This window comes from Amblyraja radiata, chromosome 10 (assembly GCF_010909765.2).
Source record: "Amblyraja radiata isolate CabotCenter1 chromosome 10, sAmbRad1.1.pri, whole genome shotgun sequence".
NCBI lineage: Eukaryota > Metazoa > Chordata > Chondrichthyes > Rajiformes > Rajidae > Amblyraja > Amblyraja radiata.
The window spans coordinates 15,923,390-15,941,866 of NC_045965.1; the positions used below are offsets into that span (position 1 = coordinate 15,923,390).

The following is an 18,477-nucleotide window of genomic DNA, read 5'->3' on the forward strand; positions in this document are numbered from 1 at the left end:
GGCAACCAGTTCAGCAAAGTCTCAGTCGTGAAATGCTTAACGATTTTTAAAATTCCTTTCACCCTTCTCTATGCATATAAGTTCCTTCAAACCTACAACATACAAAAATCTCTGCACTCCACCACTTCTGGTCCCCTAATAAATCCCCAGTTTCAATGCTACACCATTGCTATCTAAGCTTTCAGGTGCCCATAAACGATTCCTGGAATTCCACCCTTGAATATCTCTCCCTCTTTTACCTAATGGCTCGTTTACTCTATTGATCTGGAAATTTGGGTCTATTAAGAAGCTTACGATAGGATGCGATAAAACTTTATTCATTCCCGGAGGGAAATTGGTCTGCCATCAGTCACAACACACAGAAAGGTACACGAAAACTTGAAATGAAAGGTAAATTAAAAGTGAGAAAAAAAAAAGAAAAAGACAAGTGACTGTTGGCTGGCTGCCATGTGTGCACAGTGCCTTAACCAAACAAACAGACAACAAGCGAACACAGACTTATCCCTTCGGCAGAGGATTCTAAACTAGAATGCCTCCCCCACACCGGGTTCTCTCACCGAGGCCCCACCTCCACCACCGAGGCTCCCACTGCTGCCGCCGAGGCTCCACCAACACCAAGGTCCCACCGCTGCCGATGCTCCCGTTGCCACCGAGGCCGCACCACCGCCGAGGCTCCCACTGCTGCTGCTGAGGCCCCTCCAACACCGAGGCTCCTGTTGTCACCGAGGCCCCACCACCGCCGAGTCTCCCTTTGCTGCCGAGGCACCCATCTTTGTCGCCGCTTAAACTCCTTCGGCCCAGACATGCGTCGCCACCCAGCTTCTCCGCAGTCTACTGGGAGTCCTGTGGGGTGAGTCGGGCCTACTGGGGCGCATTCCGGTTGTCAGCACGGATGTTCGGCGGGTGGATCAGGCCCGAGCAGCTCTCCCCGGGTGCTTGGGGTAGATTTTAAATATTGCAATAATGCACAGACCTATTTCAATATTTCAGACATAGCAATAATTTCAAGACCTGATCAAACATTGAGACAGGTGGACTCGGAGCAGAATAATGTTTTTTTCTCTCTCTAGGCTGGAAATTGGTCCATTCCACCAATAGTAATTTTAGAAAATGTTTTGGCTCATGCCCCAATCTTCCTAGGAATTAACAACTTGATTAAGTTGCATTCTCTGGAATAGGATATTTCAAACTGCTGTTACAATTTTGACAGTAGCTCATTAACTATGGGGAAGGCTAGGTATTCTCTAATTTCTACTAGGAACAGTTTGACCTCCACCTTAATCTTAAAATTAATTTATATCTTCTTGTTGTGACCTGAAACTGTTAAAGAGCAATGGGAAAATTATTTCCTTACTGGAACTCTTCAGCCTTCTCTTCCTGTGGGAAACATTCCGCCAGTTTTTTCTTCTGACATATATTTTCACATTGAGTCTTTGTGGATGAAAGGATCTTCAATGATTTGGGAGGTTTGTTATAGTTTCTCATTGCTGACATCCTCTGGCTTAAAAACACTTTATATAATTGAATGCAATAAACGGCACAGGGAACTGTAACTGTGCTCTCCACCAAGCACATGCATTCCTTTTACTTAAGGACCATCTGTTTTCTAAGCTACTGGCTAAAAATGATAGTCTTGTAAATATGGCTGATAATATTTTGATCCAGAGAGTTGGCGCAATGACTGAAATATCTCTGGGGCTGTTGGATTATTTAAATTGATAATGAAATAAATCAGAACTAAGGGTTATAATTGTAACATTGAAAACACAAAATTGTCATGATAAAAGGACAGGATTGCCCCTTTAGGCAAGGCAACCTGCCACTTTTACTTGCTCTGCCCTCAAAATGATCTCACAACCACCCTCTGGAATGGCCAGAAAACCACTTGATTTTATCTAACAGTAAAAGCAAGAGGAATGCTCGCTAAACCATGCAGCATTAACCTAGGCACCAGATGTCCAATGTTTCCCTGTCGGCCTTCACAAAGACCCCCTTGCAATATTTAAAGACTTGCCAATATTGAGGACATCTTACAGATTAGAGAAGGAATAATTGACTCCCAGAAGTAATTCAGCCAAGCATGTTCACTCTATTTCCTATTGACACAGCAGGAGGCTGTTTCAACCCGTCAAGTCCATGCCAATTCTCAAAACCAATCCCCAATAATGCCACTCCCTGGCCTGCATTGCTTTCTCAGTCGCTTCCAGGCCGTGCCTGTGTCGACACCGCCACCACTGACCCTTATCAGCACTCCGGCCTCTCGCGGGCTGTGACCAATGACTCCACCAATCCTCACCGCTCCCATGGCTGCCAGCAAGCCGTGGGCCGTCAACTCAACTGGATTCCAGGCTCCTGTTCCAGACCGTGAGCCTGGAGAAAGGTCTCGACCCGAAACTTATAGTATCCATTTTCTCCAGAGATGCTGTCTGATGTGCTGAGTTACTCTAGTAATTTGTGTCTTTTTGTATATTTTACTTCGGAGTCACGTGAGTGACTACGTGAAGAAGGGCCGTCCGTCTGCGTGCGCGTCATTACGTCTGAACGCAACGCGCATGACGGACTGGAGAGGCACTGTGTCCTCCCAGCCGTCAGGATCGGCAGGTAAGGAAAGTTGAACTACTTACCTGCATTCTCTCGGACTTGAAGCTTTTTGTAGTTTCAGAGCCCAGATGTCGAGGAGACGGTCCGCGGGGAAGTCGGCTGCCGAAGACCGCAGCATTCCCAGTAGCGGGCGACGGTCTTGTTCCCGACATTACCGCCGGCAGAACCGGCAGGAAAGACTTGGTGCAGGAGGAGGAGCTCCGTGGTGGTCCTGCGGGACGTAAAAACCACCCGCAAGTCTGACACCCGTTGACTCAGATGAGTCCGGGGAAGAGGGATACCCTCCCTCAAAGAAGAGCGTCTGAGGACGACTCTCCCACATGGAGCAACTTATGGAGAAGTTGCTCCAACAATGATCTGCTCTGAAGTAGGGAGCAGTATCAGCACGGGCCTCTACAGCAGGCCGTGCCAGCAGCCTCACACATGGGGAAAACAAAACGGGCCAGGAGTACCTAGGCAAACCCAATTGGAGGGTAGGCCAGGAGGATCCCAGATGGAGAGGATAACCTCCTTCATGGGTAACGTGTTTAAATGTTCAAAACCCACATGGAGCACCTGATGGAGAGGTGCTCCACAATGATATACTCCAAAGGAGGGAGTTATCAGCCCGGGAATTATGGAGAACCCGCAGGCAGCGGCACCTGTTTCAGGGCTGCACAAATGTCTCCTGCTCTGAGGAGAGGAGCATCCACGGTCAGTTTCAGTCTGACCCAAAGCAAGAATCTCATTTAGGTCCGCTGGAGGGGCCATGTCAGCCCAGGTATCCTCAGGGGCCTGCGGCAGCACCTGTTTTTAGGGCTGCCTACAAATCTCACTCTCAGTGGAGGGGAGTGTGAATGATCAGTAGGTAACTGATCTCGAATTTAAAGTATGAACATACTGAAGCACATGCATATGGCCTCAAGAGCCAGCAGTTGGCAGAATATTCGCACAAATGCCGGCAAGGGAACAGCGCTATCAGGGTGACATTGGAGAAACTAGCCGCCGAATCCTCTCTTCAGGTAAGACCAGAAGAAGGAAGCAAAAGCTGTCGGACCAATCAAGGTACAACGACAAGCAAACTTCATCAGTAGGCGACAAACACACCCCACACCTCCATAGGGGATAAGCAGTTCACTGAAGCCGGTGGTAGCTTGAAAGCTGGGCACGGAAAAGAGGTCAGGAGAAACATGGAATCCACACTCCCTACCAGTCCTACTCCCAATCAAGGAGAGAAAAGGAACCCGCATCAGGGGCCTTTGGGCTTACCACAAGACCACCGGTAGCCATGGAGGTAGGTGGGTCTGGGATTGTGGACCAGTTACATGTTGGTAATTTTACTCTTGTGTTTTTGTTCAAAATGACAATAACATGAATTTCAGATCTGGTTTTAAAAAACAGATAACAACATGTGATTATTTTACTGCACAACATACATAGGTTCCAAGCAGACTTGGAACTCGGACCGGAGTTGTCTTCGAGGCAGGCCCAGTATTATGGGCAGGATTGCCTTCCAGGACAGGTGACAGATGGAGGATGTCACTTCATCCAGGTTTAACTCATTTGTGCAGTATAGACTTTCAGAACAGTAAAATTTTGTTATGGTCTAACAACTGTTTTATAGGAGCTTCCTATAAAATGGTCACATGGCATGCATCAACCCCAAAGATGCATACTATTCGGTGTCTATTCACTAAGAACAGGAGATATTTGAAGTTTAACTGGATGGTATGGCTCTGCCAAATGGGTTGACAGCAGCTCCTAGACTATTGACTAAACTACGGAAACCAATTCTGGGACTACAAAGGTCTCAAAACCACATAGTAATGGCATATTTGGAGGACATTTTCAATTTGGAGTCACCAAGAATTGGCAGAAGCATCAGTCAAAGCAAACCAAAACCCTGTTTGAAAGAATTGGTTACCTCATCCATCCAGTTAAATCAAAATTGACACCTACAAGGGTAATTGATTACCTAGGATTTACTATTAAAAACAGTAAATATGTTGGTGACTTTGCCTAGGGGCAAACAACAAGATTAAGTAAGCCTGCTATGACCTGATAGTCAAATACTAGCCATCTATCAGGCAAACAGCGAGTGTAATTGGCAAATAGTACCTGCATTTCCAGCAGTACGTCACGGGCCTTTGCATTACCAGAATTTACAGCGAGCAAAGGAACGAACACTCAGATTACATGCAGGCCAAATTGGCAAAACTATGGATTACCAGCAGAGGCCATTGTTGATAAACTATGGAGGATAACGAACGAGAGACAGCTCAAGGGAAATTTTGCTCGAAAGCCATCGGTGGTTCAGACCAATGCTAGCGGCTAAGGATGGGGAGCCACAAACACAGTCTAGAGCTGTGGGGGCAGATGGAATGAGCAGGAGTCTGTAATTCCCCAACACAGGGAATCAATTACCCAGAATTGTTGGGGGCACAATATGGACTCAAGGTTTTCTGTAGCGATATGCAACCTGTGCTTGTTCAAATTCAGATTGATAACACCACTGCGGTGGCATATATCAATCACAAGGGTGGTGTAAAATCTGTATCTTGCGACAGATTGTCGAACCTCATTTGGCATTGGTGTATCGAGAGGAATATTTGGGTTACAGCGGTCTATCTACGAGGTAGATATAACACGGTGACAGATGCTGGATCACGAATGTTTAATAACAACACAGAATGGATGTTGAATCGGGCAGTATTTAACGAAATAACTACACGATTTGGCTTACCAGATATTGATCTGTTTGCATCTAGACCAAACCATCAGTTACCCAGATATGTGTCCTGCGAGCTGGATCCAGGAGCTAAGGCAGTGGATGCTTTCTCCCTCAATTGGGGAGGAATGTTTATGTATGCTTTACGCCAATTTGTCTCACAGACCGATGCTTGACCAAAATCAAGCAAGACTAAGCCACAGGCATATTGGTAGAGCCAGATTGGCCTACTCAAGCCTGGTTCCCAAAAAAATTGGGAATTATAGTCCAGCCAGTTATGGCTGTACCCAAGAGCAGGGACCTCCTAGTGAACCCAGTTACAGGGAGCAATCATCCACTACATGAACGTATTAACTTGTTGGTCTGCAGATTCTGAGGAGGCCATGTCAAGTTCGGATAACGGATATCTTGGAGTTCCTATCAACTCTGTACCATAACTATAAACAAAGTTATAGTGCAATCTATAGTGCCAGAGGCGCACTCTCCTCCTATCTGATGCTGGAAGCAGGGCACGGGTCGATAGGAACGCACCCCTTTACAACAAAATTCATGAAGGGAATTTACAACTTAATACCTCCAAGGCCAAGCTACACGGACACATGGGATGTGAGCGTGGTACTAACCCTACTTTGACAGTGGGGACCGCCTATAACTAACCCTGAAGGTGGTATGCTGACAAAGAGTCCAGACACTGCAAAAGTTACAGTTGGACTACATGACCACCAATATGAACAACATAACATTCCTAATCAGGAACCTGATAAAACAGAGCAGGCCAGGAATGCCAGGGATGGAGATCCTGTTCTTGGCATATCCAGAGGACCAACGGTTGTGTGTGTGGTAACGTACTAACACCACTATCTGAGAGTTACAGAGAACCTCAGAGGCTCAGAACAATCGGTCCTCATCAGCCATAAAAAACCACACCAGAAGGTATCAACTCAAATCATCTCCAGATGGTCAAAGGAGGTAATGGCGGTAGCAGGAGTGAACATTTATATCATTAAATCTTACTCCACCAGGGCTGCATCTACGTCGGCAGCAAGAGCTATGGACGTGCCCCTTAACGACATCCTAGTGGCTGCAGGATGGACGAATGAAATAACGGTCCACCGGTTTTTATAACAAACCCATAACCGGACTGGGGGTGTTTGCACGTACCATTTTAAGTTCTGTCCCTTAGTTTCCCCCCAAGGTTGGGAGGGGTAACTTTTTTTAAAACTTTTCTTTCATTTAAAGCATCAGTTTCTTTACTTAACTACGTAATGTCTGAATGCTTTAATGATTACACGCATCCATGGTCAATCCATTCAGTGTGTGACGCTTGGATTCGTAACCGGCGTAAAATCACAGAGCTTTGAAATCTTCACGTAGTCACTCATGTGACTCCGAAGTAAAGTAGTAAGATTAAACGAGAACTTACCAGTTTGAAGTTTGATCTTGATTTTATGAGGAGTTACGATGAGCGATTACGTGCCCACCGTTCCCACCCTCATATTATCAAGGTCATATGGAAGTTCAAGTTTTTCACAATCTTACTATTCTCAGGTCTTCTTTTTTATCTGTGATTTAACACCGCTGCTTTGAAGATTGACGCGCACGCAGACGGACGGCCCTTCTTCACGTAATCGCTCATCGTAACTCCTCATAAAATCAAGATCAAACTTCAAACTGGTAAGTTCTCGTTTAATCTTACTATTAACCAGCATCTGCAGTTCTTTTTTTCTACTACTCTATTATTTTTTCTAATACTCTTTTACTTGGTAATCGCCTACTTGGTTATAGCGGACAATCGGCAATAATGGACACAATTCACCTGCCTTTGGTCTGTTATTATGAGTGTTTACTCCGTGTTCATGAGATGAATGTTGTAACTCAGTATTACAATTGTGCCTGCTGTACAGTCATATGTAAAGGAGGGGCAGGGACCATTTCTGAAGTCGGCGCAAGTGTTGAGCCTGGTTAAAATGAGTTGCACATGCAACAGCAGCAATGCTCATTTTACTATCCCTCTTCCTATTGCTATCTTCACCAGTGTTGTGTGAATGGAAACAAATGCAAATTAAACTAAATGACTGTCTCTCCTCTCACTGTTACTTTGTCAGCCTTTTGCGGGCAATGACCCAACCCACCCAGTTTGATAATATTAAAAGCAGATTGGCTGCTGATTTATGAAAACAAAAGTGACTGCAGATCCTGAGATGTGGCTACTAATTTTGTGCTCTAGAAGGGGTTTTGTTGGATGTGTTTTGCAACCCCTGGGTAACGAAGATTGATGGGTATGATGTGGAGAATGCACCCTTAGACAAACAACACCCTCAACTCCCAACAACAAGGACTTCAGGGTACAATCTTCTATCTCATTGTACATGCAATGTTGAGTTTAGAGATACAGGGCGGAAACAGGCCCTTCAGCCCAACGATTCCGTGCCGACCAGCGATCCACGCACACTTACTCTATCCTACGCAAATTAGGGACAATGTACAATTTTGCCAAACCAATTAGCCAACAAACCTGTATGACTTAGGGGGAAACTGGAACATACAAACTCTATACATACAGCACCTGTAGTCAGGATCGAACCCCAGGTCTCTGGTGCTGTAAGGCAATAATTCTACCATTGCACCACAGTGCCACCCTTAGTTTTGGACCACCATATTTTTGTTAATTTATCAACGATGCCACTAGAGGAGTTTTATTTCCTATTCCTCCCTAAGATCATCAGTTAAATACTGCACTATTTAGAGTCTTTGAGGCTTGTAGAATTCATATTGCAAGATGTTGATATTCTGTGCTATCCTGTTGTCCTGTAGACTGCAAGTGCTGGGAGGCATTCAGTTCGAATCACAGGCCTCAGTACTATTGACTTTCGAGCTGGATTTTCACGAAAACCAACAATTAATTTCAAGAGGATTGGCAACAGACCTGTGCAAGGTCAGTCTTTAATAACCCTATTTACATCTATGATGGTTCAGGAGATGCTACAGCCTATGATGGCACAATATATGTAAATAATTTGAAGTTAGAACAAGAGAGGCCATATAAATATTCACACTCGGAGCCACTCTATTATCTGACTCATTATTTAATATAGATGCCACTTTTCAACCAGATGAAGTGGGGGGGGGGGGACATCTTTTGTTAACTTTGATTATTATTATATGTTATTTCAAACCATATTGTTTTATTGCTGTATTTTAACTGAACTACTGCATCTTTATATTTCACATTTCCTATTACTCATACTTGCAGGTATCCCAACGTACCTACTGTTGAATACAACTGGACTCGCACCTCCTGCTCGAGTGGATCGCGTGGAGCTTCTCAGCACGTCGGGCACGACATTGAAGACGATTCCAATAAGGTATTACCCTGACCGAAAGCCTTACAGCGTCCTGAACGTGACTGAATTTATTCCACCCGATGAAGCCTTTTTCTTGAAAGTGACTGGATATGACACCAAAGAGTACCTCTTCCAGCGAGTATCCAGTGTGTCGTACTCCAACATTGTCCCAGGTGAGGCCCGCAGTGGCACAGCATTAAATCCTGCAGTGCCAGGTGGATGTTAACATTATTCCGCTGCTGTGTGGTGTTAGCAATTAACCTGTTACTGTTTCCATGTGAGATTAATGTCTGCTCTTTGCATGAATTGCTTAATATCTTAAAGTAATGGAGAATGGTTTAAAGCAACTTAATTTTACAATTATTTTAAAGATGGCCGCATCCTAACAGGCACCATTTATGTAATCTTTGATATAAAAGCATCAGTATTATAATTATGCATCGGCCTATTCGGAACAGAAGGACATTTCCAGCAGGCAACTATTAGTTACTAAATGGGATTTGCAATGTAAACTTTCCTCGTTTGGAAACACTGAGGCTGATTATCGTGCTTCCCGATTAATGATGTGCGCTCTCCGAACAAAACAGGAATTGGCTGAACTCAGCAAAGATTTTATCATCTGAGCCATTCGAGGAATTGCGTTTTTACATTCCTCTCTTAAATAGGTTTTTGCATCAGTTACATCAATGCACCTTTCTGTCTGTTTGAAGGTTGTTAGAAGTAATCTTTGTTGAAATCATTACATAGGATTGATTAAATGTTTTTTTCGTGTACAAATACATTGCCCTCCATAATGTTTGGGACAAAGACACATCATTTATTTATTTGTATCTGTACTCCACAATTTGAGATTTGTAATAAAAAATTAACATGTGGCCAAAGTGCACATTGTCAGATTTTAATAAATGGTATTTTTATACACTTTGGTTTCACCATGTAGAAATTACATCAGTGTTTATACATAGTCCCCCCATTTCAGGGCACCATAATGTTTGGAACACAGCAATGTCATGTAAATGAAAGTAGTCATGTTTAGTATTTTGTTGCATATCCTTTGCATGTAATGACTGCATGAAGTCTGCGATTCATGGACATCACCAGTTGCTGGGTCTTCTCTGGTGATCCTCTGCCAGGCCTCTATTGCAGCTATCCCTAGCTTATGCTTGTTTTGGGGGCTAGCCCCCTTCAGTTTTCTCTTCAGCATATAAAAGGCATGCTCAATTGGGTTCAGATTGGGTGATTGACTTGACCACTCAAGAATTGACCATTTTTTAACTTTGAAAAACTCCTTTGTTGCTTTAGCAGTATGTTTGGGACCATTGTCTTGCTGTAGAATGAACTGCCGGCCAATGAGGTTTGAGGCATTTGTTTGAACTTGAGCAGATAGGATGTGTCTATTACCTTCAGAGTTCATTATACTACTACCATCCGCAGTTGTATCATCAATGAAGATAAATGAGCCTGCACCTTCAGTAGCCATACATGCCCAGGCCATAACACCCCAGCACTGTGTTTCACAGATGAGGTGGTATGCTTTGGATCTTAGGCAGTTCCTTCTCTCGTCTATACGTTGCTCTTGCCATCACTCTGATATAAGTTAACCTTCATCTCATCTATCCACAAGACCTTTTTCCAGAACTGTGGTTCCTCTTTAAAGTACTTCTTGGCAAACTGTAACCTGGCCATCCTATTTTTGCGGCTAACCAGTGGTTTGCATCTTTCAGTGTAGCCTCTGTATTTCTGTTCATGAAGTCTTCTGCGGACAGTGGTCATTGACAAATCCACACCTGACTCCTGAAGAGTGTTTCTGATCTGTTGGTCAGGTGTTTGGGGATTTGTCTTTATTATAGAGCTAATTCTTCTGTCATCAGCTGTGGAGGTCTTCCTTGGCCTGCCGGTCCCTTTGCGATTAGTAAGCTCACCAGTGTTCACTTTCTTCTTAATTATGTTCCAATCAGTTGATTTTGGTAAGCCTATGGCTTGGCTGATGTCTCTAACAGTTTTATTCTTGTTTCTCAGTCTCATAATGGCTTCTTCGACTTTCATTGGCACAACTTTGTTCCTCATGTTGTTAAACAGCAATAAAAGTTTCCAAAGGTGATGGAAAGACTGGAGAAAAGACTAGATGCTGAGAACACTCTTATACCTGTATGAAGGAGGCAATTAAACACACTTGAGCAAATACAAAACCTGTGATGCCATGTGTCCCAAACATTATGGTGCCCTGAAATGGTGGGACTATATATAAACACAGCAGTAATTTCTACATGGTGAAACCAAAATGTAGAAAAATACCCTTTAATAAAATTTGACAATGTGCACTTTAACCACATGTGATATTTTCTATTACACATCTCAAATTGTGGAATACAGATAAATTCCAGAAAATAGCAAATAAATAAATGATGGGTCTTTGTCCCAAACATTATGGAGGGCACTGTAATTGTTTCCAATTTATTTTCAAAGAGGCATTTTTGCCATTTTGTATGCTTATTTACTCAAAAGAGATTCAATTATAACAGCACTTCAATGGCAAAGGAAATTCCATGTGACTAATGTAGCGTAGTGGCCTCATTAAAGCCATGGATGGAACACTGCAAATATTGTAGTAACAATCCTCACATTCCATAGCATGGTACCCGCTGTAAACACGTTGTTACTTCACAGATGTAGCCATAAGAACAGTTACATACTTTTCAATCTAAAATAGATTTAAGTAAAAGCATGGATGAAATTGCTTTTGTGTTCTCAGATTACCTGTAATCACTTGGAACAATTTTAAGACCTGCTCCTTGGGAGAACCAGGGGTGTAGATGATTATCACCAGTATTTAAATCACATTTTCTGCAACAAGGGACCCTAAATCACCCATGACTCATGCTGCAGAGATCAACTCTGGTTCTTGCATGTCCCACTGTTCCCACCCTGTCATTTTACAACTCAAATGAAGGCTTAAATTTCACCCGAAATTTTCTGTACTATTAATTTTCTTAAAATATTGCGTTTAACTGTAGCCACAAGAATCACAGTATGCATCAAACATAAAAAGAGTTTGTAAAATAAAATGAAATTATATCATCAGAGGAAGAATTTTTTTTTTTTGGTAGAGGTGTAGCATTGAGGAGCAGCCTCTCTCAGGATGAGAACAAAATTGGTCAAATAGGCATAAGCAAGCACCCCTGAAAAAACTGGAACTTTAGGCTGCCCCATTAGACCCAATGGGAACAATGCTGCCCCTGGCATGTACTCAAACCACCAATTGACTTCCAAAGACAAACATGGCTAAGACTCCAAATTAGCACTGGGTGACCTGTACCATCACTGCTGTGGTCAGTAAAATAGCAGTAATTTGTACATGTCATCAGTGCCATTTTGCAACTAGCCTTGGGGGTTATGATACAGTAAGGCAAAGACCTCATGATATTACCTCATGCAAACTGGCCCTGGGGGTTCTTTTGTAAAATGAGTGGTGCTATAGACAATAGACAATAGGTGCAGGAATAGGCCATTCGGCCCTTCGAGCCAGCACCGCCATTCAATGTGATCATGGCTGATCATCCCCAATCAGTACCTCGTTCCTGCCGTCTCCCCATATCCCCTGACTCCGCTATTTTTAAGAGCCCTATCTAGCTCTCTCTTGAAAGCATCCAGAGAACCTGAGTCCACGGCCCTCTGAGGCAGAGAATTCCACAGACTCACCACTCTCTGTGAGAAAAAATGTTTCCTCGTCTCCGTTCTAAATGGCTTACTCCTTATTCTTAAACTGTGGCCCCTGGTTCTGGACTCCCCCAACATCGGGAACATGTTTCCTGCCTCTAGTGTGTCCAAGCCCTTAACAATCTTAATAAATAGTGATAAATACTGATCAAGCTAATAAATACTGTGGCATTAACATTTTCTGTGTTACCCAGAAGTATGATTTGAAACATGATTTAATATGATGAAAAATATCCATTTAATCACTCCATAAATTTAATTAAAAAAATTCACAAAGCATGACTTTTTTCCTTAGGTGCTCCAAAGGTCACAATGCCGGCGCAGACTCCAGGTTACTACCTGCAGACTGGCTACATCTCATGTACTGTGGAAAGCCTCATTCCCTTCACACTGCGTTTCAGCAGAGCTGGTTCAAAACTTGGAACAGATCAGTTTTACAAGTATGTACAAAAGATATATTTGGACGTGGTTTCGTATATTATCTGCTCTAGTCATGATTTGATCAGCCAAGCTTGTAACATTCATCACTTAGCATATAAGGAACAGACATTGGTGGCTACATTTGGAACATTGTGTGCAATTTTGGGCCTCACATCTGAGGAAAGATGTGCTGGCTTTGGATAGGGTCTCAAAGCGATTTATGAGAATGATCCCGGGATGATTTGATTAACGTATGAGGTGCATTTGAAGTCTCTCGGCTTGTACTCACTGGAGTTGAGAAGGATGAGGGGGTAATCTCATCAAAACCTTCCAGTTAATGAAAGGCCTAGACAGAGTGGATGTGGAAAGGATGTTTCCAGTAATAGGAGAGTCTAGAACTAGAGAGCTCAGAAGAAAAGGACATACCTTTAGGAAGGAGATGAGGAGGAATTTCTTTAGCTAGAGGGTTTTGAACCTGTGGAATTCGTTGCCACAGACAGTTGTCAAGGCCAAGTCATTGGGTATTTTTAAAGCAGATTCATGATTAGTAAGCGTGTCAAAGGTCACGCGGAGAAGGCAGGAGAATGGGGTTGAAAGGGAAAATAGATTAGTCATGATTGAATGGTGGAGTAGACTCTGAGCTGAATGGCTGAAGTGGTGAATCCCATTGGAGGTGAGGAGAATATGGGAGGATTATGTGCTGTATGCGATGGCTGATGGGGAGAAAAGTGAGGACTAGGGGGACTGTCCCTGTTGCGACTTGGGGGAGGGGGAGCAAGAGCAGAGCTGCGGGATATCGTGGAGACACGAGTAAGGGATTCATCTATGATTGAAGATGTAAAGAATAAGGTAGATCCACAAAATCAATACCTGTATGCTGCAGATAGACATTCAACCCTGTTAATGCAGGTTGCATTCAAAATTAGAAAGATCTGGATTCTCAAAATTCTTTAAACATATTACTTCGCTAAACATTAATGCATTTACGAAAAATCTTTAAATTCTCACAATCAATAGTATTTATTTCCTCTAGTTATTTTGGGTTTGTCAGATTAACAATATACTTCACCATGCCAAACATATTTTTCTTGTTCTGATTTTGTGACGATAATTCCACTGAATTGATCTTATATTCTCTCTCCTAAAGGGAATCTGCCATTGTGGGTTTGGAAATCCCTCGTGTTTCTGCAGTGCATGAAGGCTTTTATGAATGCATAGCAATCAGCAGTGCTGGCACTGGGCGTGCACAGACCTTCCTGGATGTATCAGGTCAGAATCCACTCAAATGTAGTATTAGTATTTCCATTTCACATAGAAAAGTCGGTACAGAGAAGCTACACAATTTTAACGCCTGAATATGAATGCAAATTTTCATTTTGCGTTTCAGGATTTATCTCCGTCTGGTTCCCAAAGGGTGCTATGATGTTATATTGACAATGTCTATCCTTGTCTCTGATAATGGGCAATCAGGCAGATTTCAAATGTTATGTTTCACTGCGATTGTCAAGGTAATGGAGCCAATTTTAACCCATCCCATGCCAACAGAACAGGAATGGAGCTGTGTCTGATGGGCCACTATTTTAATCGCTCACGGCAGGCTGGTGGCTGAATAAAATGCTGTAACCAGATGGGAAGCATTTGTGCTTGTGTAAATCGGCGTAAGGTCATGTGTCTGTAAGTGGATTTTAAACAAGACTGGACTGCTGATCCTTTCATAATCCAAATGTCAGTGAAGGCAGGATGTACTGTGAGGAAAATTTATAATTTCCCTTGCTCCCTTCTTAACTTAGTTTAGTTTAAAGATAAAAGATGGAGACGGGCCCTATGACTCACCAAGCCCGTGTCAACCATCGATCACCCATACACTAGTTGTATGTTAGTACACTTTCACATCCTACACACTAGCAGCAATTTACAGAAGTCAATTAACCTACAAACCTGCACGTCTCTGCATTGTGGGAGGAAACCGGAACACCTGGAGAAAGCCCACACGCTCACAGGGATAATGTACAAACTCCCTACAGACAACACCCATAGTCTGGATCGAACCCGTGGCTCTGGAGCTGTCGGCAGTAACTCTACTGCTGTGCCACCATGCTGCGCTTTCTCCCAGACTGGCTTCTCATTGCCTGACTTGTTTGCTATTAATCTTTCATGTTTTTCAGCCATTGTTAATGAGGCTCTGAATCATGTTCTGAAATTTCAGAATGTCACATTACAGCCTGGGAACGTCTATTAATTGGCTTCCTCTTTTCCTGCAGTTGAATGGGATGCCAAAGAATGCTTCCAAATTTAAATTTATGCTTAAGATTTAAAACCAGACACAATTGCCAGTTGAAGATCAGAGATATGAGGGCGAATTAACAATAAATATAGATTTGAATGTAGAGATGGCTGGAGGAGTAGAGTGCATCAACTTTTTTTTTGGTTTGGCAAATGAAAAACTTAAAAAAAAACTCTTAAATTCTGGATATCGGAAATAAAAAATTAAATTAAATTTCTAAATTTCTTTATTTATATAGCACATTTTTAGTCAACTTGCATTGACCCCAAAGTGCTTCACATAATTACATCCACACACACAGGCAAAGGTGGGTGAAGTGTCTTGCCCAAGGACACACACAGGCAAAGGTGGGTGAAGTGTCTTGCCCAAGGACACAACGACAGTATGCACTCCAAGCGGGATTCGAACCGGCTACCTTCCGGTTGCCAGCCGAACACTTAGCCCATTGTGCCATCTGTCGTCATCCATGTCAAAAACATGATATTAACTACTTATCTTTCCATGGATGCTACCTGAGCTGCTGAATGTTTCAGGACTACTATTTTAACGTTACGTCAGTTAGCACATGTGCAAAGTTAATATTTCTGTTCAAAGACCCTTCACCAGTACTGGGAAGGAGGAAAATGTTTGGATTAAGTAGCAGGAAGGATGGAGGGAGACAGATAGGTCACGAGGAATATCTCTGGTGGAGTGAGGCCAGGATCGCCGTATCGATAAATCTAGTCAAGGTTATTTGGTCAATGGGTTAATGAGGGCAGTTAGGGAGAGAGAACGGGTATGAACATATCCATAAAATGTACGAACTGAGTGCAGTTAGTGAGTTGGTTTATCTAGATGTATCTTTGGTCCTCATTGTACAGTCTCAACATCCATTGCTTTCATTTGAAGAAAAGGGATAAACTATCAGCTCATAATGGCGATGACACCTGTGACATTTTGACTGAGTATTCACCATTTGCACCATGACTCTGGGCCACACCAGTTTACAAATCTTTGCTAAACATCTTCAGCTGATATTCACCTGTTGTCTCACATGTAGGTCAGACCTTGTGAGGTTATATAAATAGCTTTACTGGAATAAAATAATGACCACATAGGAATTATGTTCCTTGTTTCCCACTTAGAAGATAACACATGTTTTTAGGTTTTGGATAAATGCCATGTGCAGTTTATTGTGATCTTTTAGATGCCAAATGGAATTGGTATTCAGTAATCGTATCAAGTAATTCAACTGTGCAAGAGACAAGATTAGCAATAGGCTTTCCAGCACGTGTAGATGTCACATCAGTAAGTTGTCAAGAGTGGTTATTTGTAAGACGTTCCCAAAGAAATTCCTCTTTGGTGCAGATTCACAGACACATTAGATACAACACAGCAAACTAAATAAACACATGCACGCACACCCACACCCACACACCCCCACACACACACACCCACCACCACACACACCCCCACACCCACACCCACCCCCCCACCCCCCCCCCTCTCCCTCTTTAAAGGAACTAGATCAGGATGGTGCAAAAAAACAAGTCAACAGAACAACCATTGTGATGCAAAATCTATAGTCATACAATGCTCAGGTTGTGCAGTATGGTTCAAGAACCTAATGTTTGAAGGGAAGAGCCGTTCTTGAACCTGAGGTAATTAATCTCAGGTTCTTGTACCTTCGCAGTGAAGAGAGCGTAGCCAGGGTGATATCAGCCTTTGGTGATAATAGCTGCCTTCTTGTTGAACATTCGATGGTGGGGAGGTCAGCACAACTGAAGGACCAGGCAATGTCCACCACTCTGCAGCCAACCTCATGCCTGAATGTTTAAGTATCTGAACCAAGCTGAGATGCAACCAGTTTCTATGCTCTCCACCACGACATGCCAAATATCCTCAAACTTCAGTAAATATTTTCGTGCGCTTTCTCTGTGATTGCATCGTGTACAGGGCCCTGGACAGATCATCAGAGACACGTATGCCCAAGAACTTGAAACTGTTGACTCTCTCAACTACCTTCCTATCAATGAAAGCAGGTTCATGGTCCCTTATCTTTCCCTTACTGAAGCCTACAATCCGCTCTTTGTTCTTGCTGATTGCAAGTGTATAGAGTTCCACAGTGAAATTGCCATGACCTCAGAAGATGCTGTATAATAAATATATACTTCTATCTTAATCCATGTTAATCAATGTGCCAAATATTGATTTGCTTGCTGTAAAATGTTTAAAAGATCACTTCAGCGGTCTCATCTTCCTTATTTCCCCTTTGACCCCGTACTTCAATGGCTGTCCTTTTACGGTCCGAAGAAAGGTCTCAATCTGAAACATCATCTGCCCATTTCCCTCCATAGATGCTGCCTGACCCGTTGAGTTTTCCTTGCACTAAACGTTATTCCCTTTATCTCGTATCTGTGGATGTCTCAATTGTAATCATGCATTGTCTTTTGGCTGACTGGTTAGCATGCAACAAAATCTTTTTACTGCATCTCGGTAAGCGTGACAATAAACAATAATTTCATCAGGGCTCCAGTATCAGCACAATCTAGTGTGGTCTTTAATGCTGATGACATATGGTTTTCTGGATTGCAGAGATCCCATGTGATTAATGTCAGAATGAAAATAACATTAAATCGAAATCCTGCCATGTTGCTCAATGGCAAGCACCACAACTTTAATGTTGACATGAAAGAATGCGCTATTAGACTTTCCTTTAGACTTTGGAGATACAGCACAGAAACGGGACCTTCTGCCTATGTTGACCAGCAATTACCCTGTACATTAACACTATCCTATATACTAGGGACAATTTTACAACTTACCAAAGCCAATTAACCTACAAAATTCTATGTCTTTGGCGTGTCGGAAGAAATTGGAGCACCCTGAGAAAATGCACAGGGAGTATGAACAAACTCCGTACAGAGCACCCGTAGCAAATTGATCAATAACCAGTTACTGATTTTATCAAAATGCAGGAGTTATATTCAATTTGTGTGTAATTGCATGCATTGTAAACTTTTTGCACAAAACATTAGGTTGAAACAAATTCAAAAGTGAGGATATTGTGGATTCAGATGTTTGGCTATAAAAGGAAATATATGCTAGATTCTGGAGCAACATGACTGGTGGAAATTGTCCTGAAGCTGTGCATCAGGTCTGCATAATATTGAATGAAAGTGAAAGTTTAAAGCCAACTTGTTAGTGCTCAGCTCCACTCAATGCAAGCAGCCATAAAAAGTTTGATGACTAGCTTGGCGTTGACTTTGTGGTGACCTAACTTCAGGGTTATGCAGAACATTTTTAGTATTTTAGGTTTCAGTGATAAATGAGCCCAATGTGTGTCTGTGCAAGCTTCTGGATAGATGCCATTGTGCTGCCTGGTGGTCCATTCCCATGCTGGACTAATCTCCTGCTTATACACT

At 42.7% G+C, this 18,477-nt stretch overlaps 1 protein-coding gene across 2 annotated transcripts in view; it reads left to right on the forward strand.

Moving 5' to 3' along the window:
- Window positions 1-18,477, forward strand: part of hmcn1 (hemicentin 1) — a 402,484-nt gene that overhangs the window by 103,637 nt on the left and 280,370 nt on the right. For both annotated transcript variants that reach the window (XM_033028175.1, XM_033028176.1), the window contains exons 7-10: window positions 8,123-8,243; window positions 8,562-8,825; window positions 12,665-12,809; window positions 13,937-14,058. In XM_033028175.1, the coding sequence (XP_032884066.1) occupies window positions 8,123-8,243; window positions 8,562-8,825; window positions 12,665-12,809; window positions 13,937-14,058 (652 nt within the window). The remainder of the gene's footprint in view (window positions 1-8,122; window positions 8,244-8,561; window positions 8,826-12,664; window positions 12,810-13,936; window positions 14,059-18,477) is intronic.